The 22,018-nt window shown below is 38.7% G+C and overlaps 2 protein-coding genes across 3 annotated transcripts in view; both read left to right on the forward strand.

The window, feature by feature from the left end:
• Positions 1-2,101, forward strand: part of pam (peptidylglycine alpha-amidating monooxygenase) — a 34,102-nt gene extending 32,001 nt beyond the window's left edge. For both annotated transcript variants that reach the window (XM_020601052.1, XM_020601053.1), the window contains 2 exons: positions 356-415; positions 1,290-2,101. In XM_020601052.1, the coding sequence (XP_020456708.1) occupies positions 356-415; positions 1,290-1,468 (239 nt within the window). In that variant the 3' untranslated portion in view covers positions 1,469-2,101. The remainder of the gene's footprint in view (positions 1-355; positions 416-1,289) is intronic.
• A 7,871-nt stretch (positions 2,102-9,972) lies between these two features.
• Positions 9,973-18,226, forward strand: pdzph1 (PDZ and pleckstrin homology domains 1). The gene is made up of 11 exons (XM_020601199.1): positions 9,973-10,199; positions 10,306-10,467; positions 11,451-11,612; positions 11,816-11,917; positions 12,422-12,532; positions 12,807-12,985; positions 13,068-13,225; positions 13,537-13,579; positions 13,766-13,952; positions 15,381-15,516; positions 17,877-18,226. Exons 1-11 carry the CDS (start codon positions 10,025-10,027, stop codon positions 17,974-17,976), a joined length of 1,515 nt encoding a protein of 504 aa, XP_020456855.1. The 5' UTR covers positions 9,973-10,024; the 3' UTR covers positions 17,977-18,226.
• Positions 18,227-22,018: the final 3,792 nt, after the last annotated feature.

Below are 22,018 nucleotides of genomic sequence, written 5' to 3' on the forward strand. Positions count from 1 at the left end.
CAGAAGATCATTTCTTAATGCAATTTCACTGCACATTCCTTCTCCTGAGAAGTGATGAAGCAAAGAAGAAAAATTAGGCTCGTTAAATGTAAAGAAAAAGCCAATAAATGCACTGTTATATATTTATTTCATGTATCAGGGCTTCTCTACAGTACACAGACATGTAAGACAGCACAAATCAAATGTACGACTCGTTTACTACACAAAGAAGAGCACCTTCCAACTTTAAAAGTGCCAGCTTTTATTTTCCATAGGAAAATAATAGAATACTAAAACCCATACACACAGCGCTGCTCTGTGTTCTTGTTTACTCTGCATTCAGATCAGTATTCTAAATACCGTTGAATGTTTGCAGACCGATGTGAGGTGAAAACTGACCCCAGCTCTGCAGGAGGGATTTTGGGAAGAATAAGAGGTAAGTCATTTATTACTTTAAAAATAAAATGCACATTTAGATCCAGATTATAAAACTTTTTACACTTTAAAGTTAATGGAGGAAGCAGTCTCCTGCTTCCCAGTTCTCCATGGGTTTTTTAACCAGTAACCAGCACACTGAAAAAAAGTGAAACACGTTGATGACATTGTTGGTACTGTATGTCTGACGGCAGTAGATGTGTTTTGTCGGAGCAGAGGGTTAGAGGCACAACATATCCCATAAACTACAGATGGATGAGAGGCCATACACCCAGTACCTTATATCTGTAGCATAACAGCTAATGAGCTTGTCATTTTAACTGGTGGTAGTGACGGCCAGTCTCGGCTAATAATGAGAGGTTGTTAGCTGAATGTTTGGTACACTGCTGTATGTTAACAAGAGAGGAGAGAGAACACTGCACATTCTCTTAATCGGTGTATTCTGACAATCTCTGTGGAGGAACAGAGTCACTTTCTGAACTGAAATCATTTTGGCTTGTCCCTAAGTAACATTTTAAAAGCAAGACTTTTACTTGTAACGAAGTATTTTTACAATGTGGTATTACAACATTTACTCAGTTAAAGAATCCTAATAACTCTTTCACCACTGAGATGAGCTGTGTAACACTGGCAAATGAACTCCACATTAACATTGTGGAGATTTGGAGGTGTGGCAGACCAGAAAACATTTGTAAACATAAAAATATGATTCATTTCTATACTGACCTTGTTTTTACATGGAGGCTGTGTACTGTCAATATTCAAATGCAAATCTTCTCATGGCCATTTTGAATATTGGAGCCAAAAATCTCCCTTGAGAAGGAAACATCTGTCTAGTGATGTGTTCTCCTCTGTGATGTTTTCCCTGCGGCCAGGTAAAGCAGTGGGCAGTCTAAATCTGGGGAACTTCTTTGCGTCCCACAAGGGTTACAGTCGTCAGGGCTTTGGCCAGCTGAGCACTGAAGGTAGCGACCAAGAGAGGAATGACGAGAACAGTAGCGACTCTGAGAACGAAGAGTACTCTGCTCTGCCACCTCCTCAGTCCTCCTCCTAGATGCTCCGGGGCCAGTCACCAACCTTCAGCTTACATTGCCAAGATGTATGGTATTAATCATGTGTGCAACTGTTGTGTTAGCTGCCAAACTTATTGTTTATATATTTAAATATATACTGTATATAAACATTGTTGGCATAATTTAGACACTTTATTTAATTTACCCGTGGTCTTGATACAGCCTTGGTGACATGATTCACACATTTGTTTTCCGCAAGTCACACTTGCATTTAGTGAAATTATTAGTACAAACCATGGGACAAATGTTTGAAATATCTGGCATCAGATTCAGCTTTAAGATGAAAAGAAACCTGCTAATAGGCTGAGAAAATTCAACATTTTATTCATGTAGTTTTCCTTGTTTGAGAGATTTAACTTTTTAAGAGTTTTAGAAAGGTGAAGAAAATTCTACATCATTGTCAAAATAAGCTATTTTGCTTTGGAAACAGGTAAAACAAATCTAAGCCCATTGCTGGATGCTTATTTTAATACATAAGACAATTAATCAAATTTCACTGAATGACTTTTTTAGATGGGGAATTGTTCATCATTAGGTTAGATTAAATTAGATTAGATTAAATTCAACTTTATTATCATTACCCATGTACAAGTACAAGGCAACGAAATACAGTTTAGCATCTAACCAGAAGTGCAATAACAGCAGTGCAGAGTGCGAAGTATCTACAGTCTGTACAGTCAGAACTAATTTACCGATAGATATGTACAATTGATATTTACAGTAAGATGTGTAAGGTAATGTATGATATACAACAGACTATGGATTCAAATGACAAGTAATGGGCAAGATACATTAAGTTTATAGAACACTGGTGTAATGGGTGAGATGGAGTGAAACAGTGCAGAATAGGAAGACAACAATTAGTTACATAAGTGAACAGTTCAATGGATGTAAATAGTGCAAAGATAAATATACAGTATCTGCATATGAGCAGTGTGCAGATGAATACAGAGCAGTATCCTGTGCGTAGAGTATGTGCACATTAACAGATCACTGCAGTGTTACAGGTAACAGAAGCGTATTGCATTAGTCCCATTAGGGAGGAGAGATGAGAAGGATCATGCATACTTTACTCAAACCAACCTGTTAGAAACCCCTAAGGGCGCTGTTGTCATGGTAGCACTGTGGCCAGCACAAGCAGCACAGTGACAGTTTGGCATTTTCCAGCTGTTTGCTTGAATCCTTCTGATAGACGTTTGCTGAATCCCATCCATCTGAAGGTAACAGGACATATGTTACTAAATCTGCAACCTCTGACTGTGCCATACCGGAGAGTAATGCCATTATACACAGCCATAAGCTTTACCTTGATAACAGGCTGCCACAGAATAACCCTAGCCACCTCCACATACATCAGGCTGGTCAGTTATATTCTGCTGCATTGCCAGTCATTTTATTCCTCTTTATGAGGGATTACTCAGAAAGTGAGTGGCATTTCAGGATGTGACCATTTACAGTATAAGAGAGTAGAATTAAGGATGAAATAGATATTGTCATCTGAACAGCTTTGGCAGCTATGTTTTAATTCTTTCAGTTGCCATTGTAGTAATTGTATAGTTAAAACAAACAAACAAGAAAAAAACACAGCATCTGCTTCAGGCTGCAGATTTGTAATGCTACGTGTTCTGTCACTGCACCATCCAGACAACAGTATGCTTTCCTGGACAAGTGTTTTCCCATTTGTTGTTGTCATGATCACTGTGACTGGCTCAGAGCAGCGATGTGATTGACTGAGAATGTTTTGATCCTCTGACCTATATTCACCTTCACCCAGCCCTTTTGCACTGCTGCACATCTGTGAACCAAAACAGTAGCTGAGCTTGGAGACAGCCGACACAGTCAGAATTACAACTTTGTGCTGGTCACTGTGCTTGTTCCATTAAAATAGGGCCTTATAAGAAAAACTGGAAACTGCGGTTGTCACCTGTTGACTGTACAGGTTGACTGTTTATTTTGCTGATCAGTGTTTTGACTCTGAGTCAGAAATGGGTTTAAACAGTGTTTTTCATGAAATTCTAATATTTGAGTTCAGAATTTATTAAACAAGCTCCTTTATGGGAATTTAATGATTTTATAGTAATTTTAGAAATAGCTGAAGAGTACTATTGTAGTATATAATATATAGAGTTTACTGGGAAAGCAGTAAAGCTACACAGCATAGCATTATATCAGCAGAACCGTTTGGTCCATGTTTTAGTTCAGTAGCATTTCTTGTATTTTGTGCCTTTTCATGTCTGTATTTTGCCTTTCTTCAGCATCTGCCATTACAAAATGTACCACAGAGTGAAAACTGCTGCTGCTGCTAGTATGTATTGAATCTTCTTCCATTCAAGTGAGCAGAAAATGGATATAATGTGTGTGTGTGTGTGTGTGGTTATGTCTGCACTACCAATCAAACTTCATTCATCAGCCATGTCACAAGCATTGTTAACTGTTAAGATTTAAAGCCCCCTAACTTCAGAAGGTGCAAAGAAAGGCGAAACTGTGAAATGAGAAATGTTCATCTTACATGTTGCAGCTTAATAGAACCACCTCAGTCTGTTTGCAGGTGTTTAGCTCCTATGTACTTTATATTTTTGCTGTCCATTTTAAATGCATGCTGTATTTTCTAAACTTTATTGAGCTCTGTAATCAATGACAGTTGTTTTTGTTGTTTGGTAATGCATTTTACATGTGACATAGTTTGAAACATCTGCACTGCATCAATTAATATTGTGAGCTGCAACCACAAAAATGTAATAGTTTATTAATTTAGCAACAAGTTTCTCAATTACTTGAGCAATTACCTCATCTATAAAATATCAGAAAATCTTTTTAAAATAGCCATCCTTATTTTCCAGAGCACAAAATGAAATATTGGAAGATACTTGCACCAACCATAGACAGAGTGAGAAAACTAGAAAATATTTGTATTTGAAAAGTGGAAATTAAAGCATTTTGGCATTTGTACTTAAATGCTGATATAAAGAATTATTGGATACAAAACAAGTTGCACATTTCCTGTTGATCAAATTGAGAACGAAAGGCAAAAATCCTGCACTCACTTTACTAACAGCGTTTTGGTCTCAGATCTTAATCAGGCAAAATTCCCCCAATCCAGTGGGTGTGACCCAGGAAACACTTGCCAGTCAGAGGAGTCGCACCTGAGTATTCATGTGAATTAGAAACTGTGAAGTGATTAAAATAAACATAGTATTGAGGTCATACCAAAGTAAGCACACATGGAGCTTTTGCTAAAGAGATTACAAAATGAGACCTGTAATCAAGTTTATCATTGTCAGACGTCACTAAGGATGATCAAAAAACAAGACCAACAGTTACCACTGTGATAAACTAATACCTGAGATGAAGTCATGCAAATTGTCAATATGACTTATTTGTAAACAGTCCCCTTTGCAGGTGTGACTTGTATCCTCTGGCAGGTTTTACCCAGGTGAGACCCCCTGGTTGATGTGTGGTGCTACTTTGATGAGTTTCGCCTGATGGAGGTCTGAGTGATGGACATTGTGCAGAATTTTTCACATTACTAGTTTTAGTTAACATAAGGGGTAAAACATGCAGAACAGCTGGTATAGTCCTTTACATGTTTATCCTTGTTGGGCTGTCTTCAAGTGTATTTCAGCAAGATAAAGGATCAGTAACCTAATCCACTTCTAATCCCTTACAGATGCTGAAAAATCCATTAAAATCAACTCTCAAATAGACAGCAGCTCTGTTACATGAAGCTATGGATATTGGATTAGACAGTGTTAAAGGATTGTGATCTGGATTAGGAAAAAAATTTCCCCCCACTAATTAGGTGTCTGATCAGCAAGAATCTCAATCAGTTCCTAGAAATTTTAACATTCCACAAAAATGAATCATGTTTGATTTTTATCAGTTACTAGTTTATGAGTAGAATGAATGGAAGATGTTAAAAGTATGGTCACCCAGATGTATGGCACAGGTTGTTTATCAAAGAAGGTTGTTCAGTGAAATCTGGTTGCAACGGTTCACAGCGCATGCACCTCATAGAAATACACACAACGATGGCGGGATGAAAAGTCTGTTGTGTGTCCACTTAGAATATTCTGTTTCATTTTGTATTCTCAGGTGTCATTTCATTAGTGCAACCTTTCACTCTCAGATCTTCATCAAAGTCACGTTGCCATAATGTTTGAGTGGTTTCCTTTACAGCATGCCATAGAATTTGCTTTTCTGATGTTGCTGTCACACGTGGGCTGTTTGATATTTATTGTGACACACTGGTTTTGCTGCAAGAGTACTATTTTTAGTCACTATGTTATTTGTGTAATAAAGTGTCTGCAAAGCATCACAGTGTCATGGAGGTTTTGTGGGATCAGACCATAATTATGGCTGCAATACAGACATGTCATATTCATTATTATTAAAGATAAAATACACTCAGCTGTAAACCTGGGCACTTGTATTGTAGCTACTGTCCCCACCCAGCAGGATTCAAACCCCAACCAAGGCCTTTCCTCCCACAGTTGGGCATCTTTTAGATTTTATTTCACCTGTCCTCCTTTAGAGTGGAAAGTTATGGCCACTGAATAAACAGGCTTCACACTGACATCACTAGTGGCTCATAAGATTACACGTAATAAGCTGCTTATGTTGAGAATAGAAACAGTAAGAAGTGGAGCAGTCTGAGATGCACAGACAACGTGGACAGTGTAGAAAAGCAGAAGCTGCTCTGTCTTCTTTATATGTGTCACTTAAAGATTTGATAGACTCCATCAGGACTTGACACCAGAAGGTAAGTCAGCTGTTTCTGAAGGCACCCCCAGAGACCCAAGATTTTTTAACATGCATCCCTATAACATTGTAACCTTCATTAGCAAATTATTTTGAAAGCATCAGATTGACTGTTTATAGTTTTTAAAATTTGTATTAAGACCTAAGTTCAGTGTGAACCTACTCGTGATTTGAGAATGTGCTTTTTCATGTTTTGTATAAAAATAGATTAATATGCATTATATAAATATTGTATTTTAAATACAGGTTACTGTAATAGTGTAATATACAGTTTAAGGGAAAGTCTTTTTTTATTTATCACCAGTGTTGATTGAAACAAGATGAACCCTACTTTTGAACAGCTGCTTAATTAGGGACCTGTCTGCTCTTTTGGCATGAACAGTACAGGTGATTGATTCACATGTCAGTTTATAAAGGTAATGCCAATTTTTATTTTCTTTGACATGTCTTGCAGTTGATGTGTCTGTAGTAGATTTAAGAATGAGCAAGAGGGGGAGGAGGAGAAACAGCAGGAGGAGGAAGAGCTCCAGCAGCAATAAACGTGAGTTGGAGCTTTGGGTGGAGTGGAAGGGGTGGTGAAGTTAATCTTGAGCTTATCTGAGTCACGTTTTCCCCACACCTGCATATAGTTTACCACTGCTACCGATAGGGCATGTGCTCAGTAAATCAGGATCAGCCAGTCCTCATTATTAAACTCATGCTGGCCACAATATTCTCCAACAACCTAATTACCACCAGCAATTCAGCATTTTTCAATTTTGCTCAGTGAAATAAAATGAAAACAGACTGAAAAAGCACAATGTAAAAAGAAATGCACACTCACACTCAAAAACAAGAGTATCTGCTTGGTGTGGGTATGTTTTTTCAGGTAGTGGTTCGGTAATGTATTATGATCAGCAAACATGTGAGTGTGCATTTTTAGCAGATGACTGTGTAAGGGCATAATTCTAGTGTGTTTTTTTTTTCAGCTTTCCATGTAGAGGCTTCAAATCATCAATCATCAAACATTTAGCAGTTAGCCATTGGACAGTAACAGTGACCCCTGTTGTAAGCTTATTATTTAAAACCTGCAGTAGCACTACATTCTTTTCTGCAGAACAAATGGAACCTGTATGGGGTTATATCCCTATCTTTAATTAAGAGCATGCTGGTTTACTGGTGTAGCAGTTGTTATTTGGTGCTCAGGCATAGAGCTGCTGTGCATGAAATTCTTGGCAAGGCTATGGCAAGTAGCCAGGTACAGTTCATGTGATGTCCAACATCACGCAAGACAAACACCATTTGCCATTTATGTGAGGATGAGCAGTTCTCTGATCTTAATGTCGGACCAATATTCTAGATGTGAAATAGAATGCAAATTTCCTTTTTTTTCTTTTCTTTTTTTATTTTTTACCCAGTACTGTATTGATATCATGTGTTTGCACAACTGTAATATAAACTGTGCTATATGTCGTACTAATTTAGTGTGAAGAAAAAAGTCTTGGTTTGTGTAGTGGAATTTGTATTTTGTGCAGATTTCTGTACAACTCAATGGTCTTTCCCTGCAGAACATATTTCCAAATGCTCTAAATCACTAAATATTCTTAATATACAACTGCTATCATTATTTTGATATATTTAACATAAAGTTTGTTGTTTTTCCACTTTCAGAGAGCATCTCACCATACACCTTTCAAAAGCAGAACAAAAGCAACAGCGTCAGCTACAAAGATGATATTGTTGAAAAGGGTGAAACTGACTGTCTTCGAAAGGAAAATGTTTTGTCAGGATCTGACAATGAGGAGAAATGCAACAATTCGCCACCCAAAGAGAAAAGATTTCAACAAAATTATCATGTGAATTCATTCCCAAAACAAAAGAGTATTTATACCAAAACCACAGAAGACAAAGAGAAAGGAGTGAAGATAGTAACATCAGTGTCTGTCAGTGACATGGAAGATTCAGCCCCAAAGATTGTGTTTCAGCAGTCACATGAGCCCTTGTCTGAAAATCTGACTCACTCATCAACACCAATCACTAACATCATGAACATTAACTGTACCAGGTCACATGTAAAATTTGAAATTCAAGAAATTCTACAAATGAATACTTTTGGCTTCAATACCACATTTGTTTTAATGGATGAAAATGGGGACAGTGCTGAGAGGATTTTTAAGAACAAATGTGAGACAACGTGGACACCAAACAATGATTCACTGGAGCAGTCATCACAACATGTAGCCAACCACAATGAAAGTCAAAACACAAATTACAGACTTTCCTTTGGTGGCGTGAATGAACAGACTGGGGCTCAAAATGATTCCAAGTCTGTCAGTCCTACAAAAATATGGACCAGTCCAAGCTACTGTCAGTGTTGCAGTGATCACAACCAACAAATATCAGTGGACCTTATGCTGGGAAATCCTCCATCAAGCCCACCACTGCAGTTTAATATCATACCTCAAGTGAAGAGAAAACTGTTTCACAAAAGCTTCAGTAATGATCAGTCCTGGGATGTTCCTCCACCCCAAGAGTTTTCAGACATTAAATATACCAGTTTAGAAGACCTAACACTTGGCCTGGCTTCCTGTAGGATAAACGCTTGTCCTGTTAACAAACAGCAAGGGGACTTTCATCTGGCACCAAACATAACTTATAATGAAGAATCTGGAAGCCCATTTTCTGTAGAAGCAGAGGAAAAAGCAGATGTGGCACCTTCTTTTGATCATTTATCAGAATCTGACAACTATGGGCCCATGTTCATGAGACCATCCTTGTCTACCAACAGGTCCAGCTTCACCAAAGAATTTATCATCTATCAAAAGAGAAAATCCTGGATAAGAAACAACAGTATTGCCACTGTAGATCACAGAGCATGCTTGTTACCAAAGAAAAGACGCCATACATTTCCTGGGGGTCTGGGATTGATGCAAGAGGCTCTTCTGCTGCCCAATAGCGAAACATTTTCTTCTTTCATCATGTGCTCGCTCCCTCTCCAAACTGAGAGGCTGGGAATGGTTCACCAGGACAGTGAAAGGTTTCCTGCATTTGGAAGAGGAAATGATAATTCTTCACAAATCAAGGGCAGTTCAAAATATATTTCAGAAATCCCAAATGGCCATGATGGAAAGCAATCATTCAGTTCATTCTATATAGCCAGCTCTGAAAATAATCCTAATGATATGTTCACTGTCCATGACCAATGTCGTAGGCAAAGCACCATGAGATACCACCATAAAGATCTTGGACAATGGGACACCGACTTAAAACAGAGAATCTCTATAAACATGGAAAGTTTGGACACTGATGATTCAGAATATAAAGTTGATCAAAGTGAAGTAGCAGACAGTGGATTTGACCAAGACATGGGGGAAGTAGAATATCACAGTGCAGAACCCCTTACAGAGCTCAGTCAAAGAGCCCTTGCTATGCAAGTCATCCCTCCATCCTGCAGTGGCTCAGAGGAACAAATGCTACAAAGGCATCCTGCAATGTTATTCCAGAACTATGAGGTTGAAAATGACAACCAAGAGGGTTCAGTGTCACTTTTACCCCCACACAAGTCCTCAGTCAGGACAGTAACTCTTGGTGTGCTCGAGCAAAGATTCCTACGAATGGACTCAAGACCGGCACTGGCTACTCAAATAGAAAAACATCCTAGTTCTGCTTTGGAAGACCCCTGCATGTCCCCTTTGCAGAATACAGATGTTCATTCATTAAACACAAATGATGTTATAGAGGAGACTGAACCTAAAGGATTTGGTGGGAAAAAAGGAAACACAAGCCCTGCTCTACCACTGATGCCTGAGGAGACTAATGATCTGCAGTTGGACAGAGGAGGAAGAGGTACAGAGGATTCAGACAAACCTACAGTTGCTTTGTTATCTCCTGCCCGATGTTTTACAGACACAGAGATCCACTCAAAAGACCAGCTCAATAAAACCAGCAAGACAGAAACACAGATTATATCCATCTGTAAGTCAGTAATGCTTGCCAGTTGCTTTCAAACAAATAATGAACCAATTTCAAGTGAATATTTATATAAAACCCACCTCTTGTGACTGTTCATTGTCATTTCCAGCTTCCTTAGAGGCCAAAGAGCATCTGAAACCTGTGGTACATAAAGACCCAGAGAGCAGTGGCTTTGACCGCTGGGCCAGGAGGCGAAAACTTTTCAAGGAGAGCAAACACCGGAGCCCTGCTGGAGGAAGCTCAATAACCAGTGACATTACAGAGGAGTCTGGTAACTTTGGGGCTGAGCGGGGATATATCTCTAAGAGTTAACTTAATTATTGCTATATAGAATGACCAAGTGCTAGTACAATAGAAATGTAACTTGGTACATTCAAATACATTACTTGAGTACACTTTTGTGGCCCCTATGTATTCTCACCATAGTTCATTTATAGAGAATGCCACCATCAGATCTGGCTTTCATTGGTCATCTGTCTCTGTTGCAAAGTTGCCATGTAATGTGTTAAAAAGAAAATCTATCACACCTTAACCATTAGATAATTAATTAAAAACTAATCTATCAGGGGAAATGTATTTTGCTTCTGTTTTCTTCCCTCGTGTGTGCAGGAAGAGGCAAATAAAGAATGAGTTATAGGATGGTGAATGCATTTTGAATGTGCATAGTGTAATGAAAAAAAGCATCATAATGTCCAGGTCAGTGTCAGATGATCATGGCAGCAAATCTGACAAAGCAATCAGATGAAGCACTGGTTTCAGAAATTTTAATTATATAGAATTATGTTACTATGTTGAAATGTCTAATTGTACTGCAGGTATGGTACAATTAGACTGCAGGTGGAACTCGCCTGTCATCTTCTGGCAGAAAAGAACCAGAATTAACTGCTTCACAGTTGAATGCCTCCGGCATCCAGTCAAATTCAGGAGGATGAGACAGAAGTGAAGTCACTAGCCTTGACCTTTGACCATCAAAATCTAATTGGTTCATCTTTGATTCCAAGTGAACACTTGTACCAAATTTGAAGAAATTCAAGGTGTTCCATTTGTACAGATGGAAAGACAACCCGAAAACATAATAAAAAACTAAAAGGGAAGGTCTTAATACATGCAAGTCTTTTTCTTTGCTTCTGTCTTGTTGATCATTGAAGGTCAGCTGTCCTTTTACCTCATTTGTTCCATAGTCCCTCTCTTATTCATCTAGGTGGAAGACTTTATTTAATACATGTGCATTTAACATACTCTGTTTTTGTCCAGTATCAGAGGACACAAGCTCTATGGATGTGACAGTTCAAGACAGTGAAGACAGGGGCTTTTATACAGAGACTTTCCACTTTTCAGCATGGATTTACCAAGGAGACAACGTAGGCTCAGGGGCCATTCCTCCCAGCCTCAACACCAGAACTCGAGCTGTCTCAAGTAAGCTGGAGATTTTGTGATTTTACATGATAATTCAGCTCATTGTCACAGGGAAAATGCATTTTGGATTGAAACCTATACGCTCTTCAGTGGAATTATTTAATACTTGCTTTAAAAGGTGGGTCAAACATAGTGCAGAGGCAATGCTGTAGACTGAACTATACAAACACAGCAGTGAATTCAACTGTCTCCCCTTCTCCCAGTTCGCGAGAGGACTGTCAAGATAAGCAAAGGGACAGGAGAATATCCTTGGGGCTTTCGAATACAGTTTTCTAAACCCATTGTGGTCACAGAGGTTGACACAAGTAAGTAAATTGTTTTCTTGCAGTGTTGTCCAATCTAGGTCTAATCTCTGAACTGAGGCATTTGGTTTTCTTAGTTGTTGGTATTCAGGCATTTACAGTACTTAAAGGGGCCACCTCACATAACGGTTAAAGCTTTTACTCCTCTGAAAAACTGATCAATCGTATTCAGACCTTAAAACTCCATTTTAGTTCAGCTACTTCTGAGTGGCTATAGTTAAGGCAAGATGACTGGGTGAGATGACGCAACACTACCATGTATTGCTTCTTTGTGCGTGCATAGAGCAAATCAGGTAGGGCAGTACAGATCAGGTAGTGATAGGAGGAAACCCACATAGACATATGGAAACCTGCGTACATAGAGAGACTTCCTGGAGTCTTGTCACTGTGACACTGCCGGGCAACAAGCTGAAAATGTTTGTTCACTAAGGATGTCTGTTCATTTGTTATAGTTCAGGTCTTTGTGTTTGCACTGTAAGCTAAGTGTTTACACATCAATGGTTTCAGATGGGGCTGCTGAGGAAGCAGGGTTGATGGTAGGAGACTATGTCCTAACTGTCAATGGAACAGATGTCACCAGCATTTCTCATTCTGAGGCTGCCGATTTAGCCAGGCAAGGTATGCTATTTCCAGATAATGGGTGATAATAACAGCACACTGTCTCCACAAAGTATCTTTTTGTAATGTATAAGCTGATGTTTCAGCACTCAGAGACTCTCAGAATGCTTGGTTAAGGTTAGGAACACATAGCAGGGATTTGAGCCGACATGTCTAATGTATGACTCTTAATTATGTTTTAAACTATCTTTTTAGAACAGAATAGTTAGTGTTTGAGTAAGAAATTCAAATACATAAATTAATTTTAATTAATTTGGTGTTGTTGATATTGTAGGACCAGATGTTCTAACTCTGACCATTGGGTCAGACATCGCTCGTGGTCCTAACACCCCGCGACCAGCATGTCGTGGTTATCTTTACAAGCGCACCCAGTCTGGTCTGATCAAAGGCTGGAGGAAGAGGTGGTTTGTACTCACACATGACTGCTGCCTTTACTACTACAGACACAAACGGGTAAGCATGGAACAGTCATCATTATGTGTTCCAGCTTCTGAAAACACACACATATTTTGGCATTATTTCATGTTCATTACAGGATGAAGGCAAGAGGCGGGCTATCTCAGCAGTAAAGCTGGAAGGGGCTGAGGTGGGACAAGATATTTCCCTGGGAAAGCAATTTGTATTCAAGTGCCACCCTCAGTCTGGTAGTCGAGTGTACTTCTTCTGTGCCACTTCCAGTCAGGAGATGAAAAGGTATAGTGTGATTAAAAAATGTCTAATTCATATTTAATTTTTAAACAGAGCTGCAGCAGTTTGCCAATTAATTAAATAATATAAAATAACTTACAAAAAGAAAATTAAGTGACAGCCATTTTGAAAATATGAAACTCTATAATCACCCATAAGATAGTTATTGTGGTTGGGTGAGAAAATCTGGTGTGTTCAATCAAGACAAATCCTGAAGGTGCATTCATATAAAAAGTCTTCTGTCGCTCACAGTTGTGTGCACTTTTGTATTTATTGGTTTCAAATATCAACGGTGATCATCATGCTTGTGACTTCAGGTGGCTGGAAGCTATGAAGAAAGCTATTCATCCTATTACACAGGTAACATCTAAACCTGTCATGAACCAAGCAGAACTATATTTAGAACATTTTGCATGTTATCATGTTATGATTGCATGTTATCATGGCTGTCATATTAATTGCATAGGTTGTTGCTCACTCTGGCTTGTCGCTTGTCATATTTAGCTCTCAGGTTAACAATCTCCTCAATTACTTGTCATGTTTTAGAACCACGTGTGGGTGGATGTCACCAGACACAACTCTAATCTGCCCCCGCTGGCTGTGAAGAATCCAGAGTGTCTTGGATTGCTTCATAAAATGGACAAAAACAAAGACATGTGGGTACAGCACTACTGTGTTCTGAAGGATGGTTGCCTCTACTTGTACAGTGGCATCCGTGCAACTCATGCGCAAGGTATGGATACATGTCATGTTTCATATGTTAAGATGAACACAGTAGCATTTTTGTGGGTGTACATAATCTAAATTAAGGCAGTGGGATAAAAGTTTTTGATCTGTTTCACACCACCTACTAGACAGCACTCAGAGAAGGCAACCTCTGTCCCCATCATGCTAATACACATAAAAATAGTATTCCCATGATAGTTTGACCCTTATAATATAATTGCTTGACCATCAAAACCTACTGCTGGTATTGGAATGATGCTGATATCATTATTAGTTTGAAAGTTATTCAAGAAAAACAATAGACATAACAGACAATCAGTCATTGGTTTAGGAATAAAACAGGGACTTCAGTAAGTGGATGTGGGCAAAGCTGTGTAGACGTCACATTTCTGCAAGTATGTGTTCTGTCTTTTCAACTGCTGTTTGATAAACTGCTCATACAGGCTCCGTTACTGGCTGATTGTTGCAGTATGGAAGCACTTCACATCCTGTGCTCTCCCTCTACTCATCTGTGAGTGTGTGTGAGGAGCACAACCCTCCCTCCTCTAAACAGAAACCAGCACAGGGCAAAATACAGTGGAAAAGCAAAGTAGGATGGTCCTTGACAACCTGTGAAGTTATGCCAGGTGCTCTGAACGAGATGTAGCCGCCTGCTAATAGCTGTGTCAGACAATGAGCACTCACATCTCTGAAAACATTGGGACAAATTTTTAAATTGGCATTACCTAGATAGACTGACCACATATTCTCAATCTAAGTAGTTACTGTGTCACCTGAAAAAATGTCAAAACCTAATGAAATGGCACAATACTAGTCCTATGGATGAAAATGATAACAGCTTAGAGCCTGGATCAAAATCTCTGCCATCATGCTCTCACCCAGCTGTCACTGCATAAAGTAGACCTTTCCCCAGTTTCTGGGTTGTGGCCTCGCTGGGCTCCTTCAGTCTCTTTCTCACACAGTGGGGTGAACTGAGTGGCAGGATTTATATGGCTGATGTCTGGGTCGGTTTGTCCCTGTTTTCACCTGCTATAAGACAACTTCAGCCAGTCGCAACAAGTGACATCCCACATGGTAACAGCCACCTGGCAACCTACATGACATGATGAGGTGGTTGCATCCTCACATGTATTTGCTGTCATCTGGTTCTCATGTGATGAGACCTACCATCAAAAGAACAGGGGTGACAGTCTTAAGTTCATGTTGCTGTACGTGTAGAGACGAGACAACTTCATCAGCAATGTTTTGGCATTTCATGTTGGATCACTGTGGCATGGTCTAAGTAGAAAGGTCTTCACTTACAGTATAATGTTACTGAGTGTACCTGCTATACATCTGCATCACATCACTCTTTTTCACATCTCCCTTTTCCTGGCCCAGTTTTATATATTTGACTACTATGTTGATCGGCACACATCATCGTCTGTGTCTTCAGGTGGGATCTACCTACAGGGTTACATTGTACGAGAGCAGCCATATGGATCCAAGAAATCCACCATTGAGTTGAAACCCCCATCTGATGAGTTCAAGACATTCTACCTCTGTGCTGAAAATCCTAATGAGAATAAACGGTAAGGAACTAACTCTGATTTTCATTTGGAAAATACAATGGTTCACCCTAACCTGATTTAACATGCCCATTATACAGTATCTTACAAAATGAGTCACAAGCCAGTCACTGGCTCACAACCATGTCCTGCACAATATACCACTTTGTTGTGGTTTGTGAATTTTCTATTATCTTTTTTTATATATATTAATCTTTGAACCTTCATATCGATATCCTCTGCTACACCTATGCTGTTTCAGTATATTCTAATTTGGACAACTTTAGTCACACTGAGGTGTGAGGTCACAGGTTTTGACTGGGACTTTATATGGTAGCAGGAGATAATGCAAATCAAACATCTACAGTACAGCATGTATTGTCAAGGAAAGACAGGAAAAGCAATGTATTTGTCACTGAGTGCTACTGTCATATCAAATTTGGTCTGCCCAACAGCATTTGGACATACACTAGTTAATTTTTTATTCAGAAAGTACCTTTTTCTGATGCTAAAGTCAAGTTAAATGTATTTGTAGAGCACATTTAAAAAACAGAAATTAACCAAAGGGCAAATAAGCAGTATGCACTTCTTTACAGGAAGAAGTTAAAACGGCAGTCAGAAATTAAAGCAAGAAAAACAAACAAAAGTAAAGTTTTGGAAATAAAGTAAGTAATTATTCAATTAATTATTGTGTGGACTCAAAAGCAACTCAATAGCATTCCCACTGAGCCTTGTGCCACCATAACTTTATATTTGTCTAAATTATCACATACAATAAACTTATCTGGGTTTACATGGTGATCTGCAACACAAAGTATATGTTCTAGAGTAGAGTACAGTAGGTACTTTATTGATCCCACAGTTGGGAAATTTCTGTGTTACAGCAGCAATAGAGAACAACCAACATAACGCCATAAGAACAGACACATAAGAACAGAACTTCATAAAAACACAGAAAAGAACACAACAAGGACACAGCTGCTGTAACTTGCTGCCACTCCACGCGGTGCATGCGTACGTAAGTACGTAGTAACAAAGAACACTTAGTCTTAAAATAAACAGTTACATAAAGGCAACAAAGCATTAGAACCGATACACACAAGAATTGTAAAAGTAGCGTCATCAGAACGTTACATTTTACACAGCACAAATAAGCAAATAAAAGGCACCTAAAACAGGGCAAAGCAGCACTGGAGAGAATCAGGACCAGCAGTAGAGACTAAACAAAAAGTCTTGCGCTAAAGGAACTGTTCAGAGCCACCACTGTGTGGTGCAGGGGATGGGTGGGGTTATGCATGATGGATGTTAGTTTTACCAGCATCCTTCTGTCCGCCACCTCCTCGATGGAATCCAGAGAGCAGTCCAGGACAGAACCAGCTCTCTTAACCAGCTTGTTGAATCTCTTTCTGTCCCTGACCGTGCTACCTCCCACCCAACCCACAACAGCGTAAAAAACTGCAGATGCCACCACAGAATCATAAAATGACTGAAGGAGTGCTCTGTACACCAAAGGACCTCAGCCTCCTCAACAAGTTGAGGCGGCTTTGGCCCTTCCTGTACAGGGCATCTACTGTTGTCCATTTTGTGTAGGTTAATTTAGGATTGTGGGTTCATGCTTTCGGATGCTGTATGCAACCTTATGGATTACTCTCTATAAGTGTGCTGACCTTTAAGAATGATTTTCTTTACTTGCCCATCTCCAACCATGATTCCACCCCCTGGATGGAAGACAATGGGTGAATTCCATTTCCCTTAATTAAATATTTTCCAGGTGTCTCAGTCCTGCCTGCATAAGATATGCTGAAAGATGCAAGGAAAAAATGTGAGGAGAAAGGAATTTAGAACACAAGATGTGCTGTCGTGGGCGTGTCGGCCCACAAATAAACTTCCGTGAAGGATGCTCTAGTGTGTCTTCTCTCATGGTTCCTCTAGCAGCCTTTTCACTCCTCAGAGCAGGAATAAGGGCTTTGGGACATCCTTTATGATCGTGGATCAGAATGACTTCTCAGTCAAGCGAGAACTGAAATGCATGGAATGATAGATTAAGGGAACTGAGATTTAACCCCAGAAAATACACATGTTGGCCAGTTTCTGTGACCCATGAACCACTGGTAGGGCAGGAAACAGTATCCTCAACAGTGGCCAACCTGTGGCCCAGCCCTGCTTTGCCACAGGCCAAAAAATATTCCCAGGCCATATGATTGGATGACACAACCTCAATTTGGTATTGCTACAGAAACTTACTTGTTTGTGCAGCTTAAGTACTGAATAATTTTTATCCATACCCAGCCCACATCAAGCTCCTAGCGTAGAAAGTGGTGTAATCCAGTTGAAAACCTTAAGAACAGATTTTGACATGTTATTGTTTCTGATGTTCTTTACAGATGGATCATCGCTATCAAAGCTTCAATAAAGAATTGGCTGCCTTTACATCAGGCCCTTCAGGACTACATGAATCGACCACCAGAAGAGACCAGAATGTGAATGGTACTGACTCACTGGATGAGCCTCCTGTTTGTAGACTACTACACTCTGGTCTCTACACTCTTTTCAGTCAGGAAAATGTTGCTGTTTCAGAGAATTAGTTCACAGTTATTAGTCCCCTCAAGTTTATATCTGCTCATTTATATCCAGCTCAAAGGACAATATCTAGTTTGTCAATGTGTAGAGGGATGAGCACAAACACGTTACTTTATATTGTGCACTTAATCTCTGTTTTCCTGAGTTGCTTTTCTTTTGTTATACAATTTTTAATTTATATTAATTTACATATATTATCTGTTGTTAAAATACAATTTACCATTGTGTCTTCTTTCTTTCCTTTTTGTGTGAAATTGTCCTTTACATGTTCTATATTCCTGTCTGTTACATAAGCAGTCAGAGGGTTTAGGATGTTGTGCATTATATTTTGAGAATTTCCCAAAAAATTGAGATGTTTCATTAAATACATTTTGCAGTAGTTTGTAGGTAGTTCAGCTACATTCATATCTGCCAAATGATTTCAGTAGGTAAATAACTTTGCTATTTTTTTATGTATGGTAATTAACTACCAAAATTACACTAATTTGGGCCATAAAAGGAAAGGAAAGATTTTTTCTTAAAGTTTAATTTTACCCTCTGAGTCCCTGAAAAATTGACTTAAAGTCAAACAATACAACATGCATAAAAATAAATGGTCAGGCAAAAATTAAGGTTGCTGTTAAAATATAACATTTAAACCATGGTAAGAAAAACATTATTATTATTATTATTATGAGTAAAACATAATGAAACATTATTAATCTGTTTAAAAAATACTATCCCAACTGTATGATGCTTTGTCCTAGGGGGCGCTATTTGGTCTGTACACAACCTCAGCAAATTATACATACTGTAGGTATCCTGATTGTATTTGTCCGTCTAAACAACAAAATGATAATTTTTAAGGGTTGTCATCAATAAACAAGACACAGAACTGGGTCAGATTTGTGACTGTGGCTCCAAAGTGTTTTCTACACTGAAGTACTAGTACAGGTACCTGTATAGTTTAGCTAAACACTCCATATATTATGCACCGTGTACCTGTGAGTAACAATGTGTGTGTACTCTAACATTTAAAGAGTTACCTTCTAAAGGAGCACAGGGTGAAGACTGTAATCAAAAGCGCTGGAGAACAATAACTTTAGTATTTGGGGTAAATTATTTTCAGGCTTGTGCACAAAACAGAGCATCTGGTAAGGGGTTAAGAGTTTAACTGTGGCTTGGTACCACCTCATTTAAAATAAATGTTGCTAAATTCTGATTGGTGCGTGGTAACATGTTGAGCCCCACTTCAAACTAGTGAAAGGGCTCAGATGAAAAACTCTCTCCTGAAGAATAACCAATACAGTTTGAGCTTAGAAAAAAAATGTTTATGTGGGAGCCCACCATGATCGAAGTGAGGGAATAGGTTTTCAGAATTTTAGTGTCAGTGTTTGGTAGTCATCACCTTGAAGCTTAAACCACTTGGAGATTTTCACTGGAGGATGCAATCACTCATCAGACAGAAACAAAAAAACTGTAAGCTTCCTTTGAATCTTTTGAGATCTGTTTGAAATAAGCTTTAATCATCTAACAGTCATTGGTTAACATCAAGTTTACATTTGCTGTTTGGCTGAAGGTATTAATAGCAGTGCATAAGAGTGACTTTACATACAGCATACAGTGAAATGGTTCACACACCCCTTGAGTTTTAAATCAAACTTTCAAAATGTCTGAAAATATTTTATTGATATTAGTCACTGTTTAACATATAAATTACTTTTATGTGAATAGTGTCTATTATATTGATATAATACGCAAACTATTTCACCTCTAGCAGTAAAATCTCCTCCCACGATAACCTGTTTACATATAATTTTGTGTGCGATTCTGACAATAGCGTTCAATGTCATAGCTCAATTCTACTCCTTAATCTTTACTTTCCTGTAATAGCATTAGCAACATGACATCCATGTTTATATTCTGTATCTTCAAGAACAGCAGCCATTATAGCACAACAAGATAGAAGTACAGCTGTACCCAGCAACAGAAACTTATTTTATTTACTAAATAAAAAATACAGTAAATAAGGGGAGCACAATAAAGGAAAGACTATTTCCAGCTGATGTATCTACAAGGTCTAGATTCCAGCTTGCAGTTTAATTGTTGCCTCAAAATGTCATGATACATCTAAGACCAACACTTCCCATCTTTTGCTGCTCAGATTATATTCAGATTAGATATATATATGGGCCTACTGATAGTGCCTGCTGTTAAAACTGTTCTTTGTTCTCCAACAAATGTTAAGAAAATATCTAAGTGGAATTTCAGTGAATTTTAAGATATAGTATAAAATTCAGGTCGGTAGGACGCAGGCTTCTTCCAAATGAAATGCAAAATTTAAACAAATTTCCAGAAAGTCATCACAGCAAAATGTAAATTCATCCATTCCATTCACTACTGTTATGCAAATATTTGGCCACATCAAGATGAACAGTCGGTGCCACTACAAAAGAAGCCTGTACAATAAGGTTAGAAAAGCACCAGGCAGCTCTCAAGCTGTGAAAAACCACGTTTCATGTATGATCGTGAGGCAACTTAGTCTCCTTATCGCGTCACATAAATGTGGTGTTTTTTCCCAGTTTCCACTGCACTTGTGCTTTCATCAATAGACCAACTTCTTCCCCTCAGACAAGCGGAAAAACTTTGATATTTGGACTGTTTTAATTTGCTGTGTTTCCACTCAGGCCTTTTTGTATGTAAATTAAAAATGCAGTAAGAGCTGGTGGAAAGCATTCACAGAAAACATGACAGACACCTGCTGCTCCACTGTATCTATGGACACAAATCTTATTTTGATCATCACAACATTCACTTAATGTGTACGTATTATGATATTCGTGGAATATTAAAAGAAATGTCTGACTCTGGTGACTTAGAGGTGATATCACAAAAAGACACTGGCGGACAGTAACGCGCATTGACAGTGCTCCTGTGGATCTGAGATCAGTGGGCTCCAAGTAACACACGAACTGTATCGATTTTACTCATCAGAACAAGTTGAAAGATTCCATTAACACATAAAAAAAAATAAAAATAAAAATCAACACCGAGGTGTCAAATGTTAAACATTCATAAAATTAGTGGAAAACTCTACTGATTTAGTGTAATAGGAAACAGTGGGACAAAAAAAAAAAATCATAATTTCTTTTCAAGACCACACTAAATTGTGCAAAAACTCAAGGGGTGTGCAGATTTTTCCACAAAACTGTAAGTGTTCTCATGGCTTGTTTATGTACGGTATTGCAGCGTTAACTGTGAATGCCTAATTGGTGCCATGGTGGTGCCACAATCTCAAGGTGCGCTGACATTTCCAGAGAGTGTTTGTCCAGCAGTGCAATTAGATGCAGAAAACAAATTCTTTGCAGTAGAGGCCTTGGAAACACTCATTACCAGCTGTAAGGCAAACACACACACACACACACACACACACACACACACCATGTAGGCACGTTACTCCTGTTACCAACATAAATTCAAACTGACAACAGTTCTCTGTGAAGGATCAAGTTCCAACAGCCAACTTTCACACTTCCTGTACGGATGTTTTCCAAGTCTATCTTAATATTATACAATGCCATATGTACACTAAAAGAGTTTTTGATTGCAATAATATCCAGTCCTTGTTTTGTGTAAAAATACATTCTTAGGTTCAGCTGCAGTTAAAATGAAGTCTCAGGTAGACAAACTGGAAAATGGCATCTGTCCCTCATATATTATAGCCACATTAGGAAGTGATAAATCAGGGGTATCCTGATGCCTAGTGGCCCACGAGCGGATCACATAAAAGTCTCTGTTTGACTCCGGCGGGGGACCTATGTTGCATCTCTCCTCTCCCTCTGTGCATGACAGAGGAATGATTACAGCAACTAATAACTCTTTAAATGTACATATAGCTTGTGAGTATTATATTAAGATCATCTTAAAAAGAATCTTTACCTATAATTTAATAAACAGATTTTAAATG

The sequence above is a fragment of the Monopterus albus genome, unplaced genomic scaffold, assembly GCF_001952655.1.
Source record: "Monopterus albus unplaced genomic scaffold, M_albus_1.0 scaffold50.1, whole genome shotgun sequence".
NCBI classification, from domain to species: domain Eukaryota; kingdom Metazoa; phylum Chordata; class Actinopteri; order Synbranchiformes; family Synbranchidae; genus Monopterus; species Monopterus albus.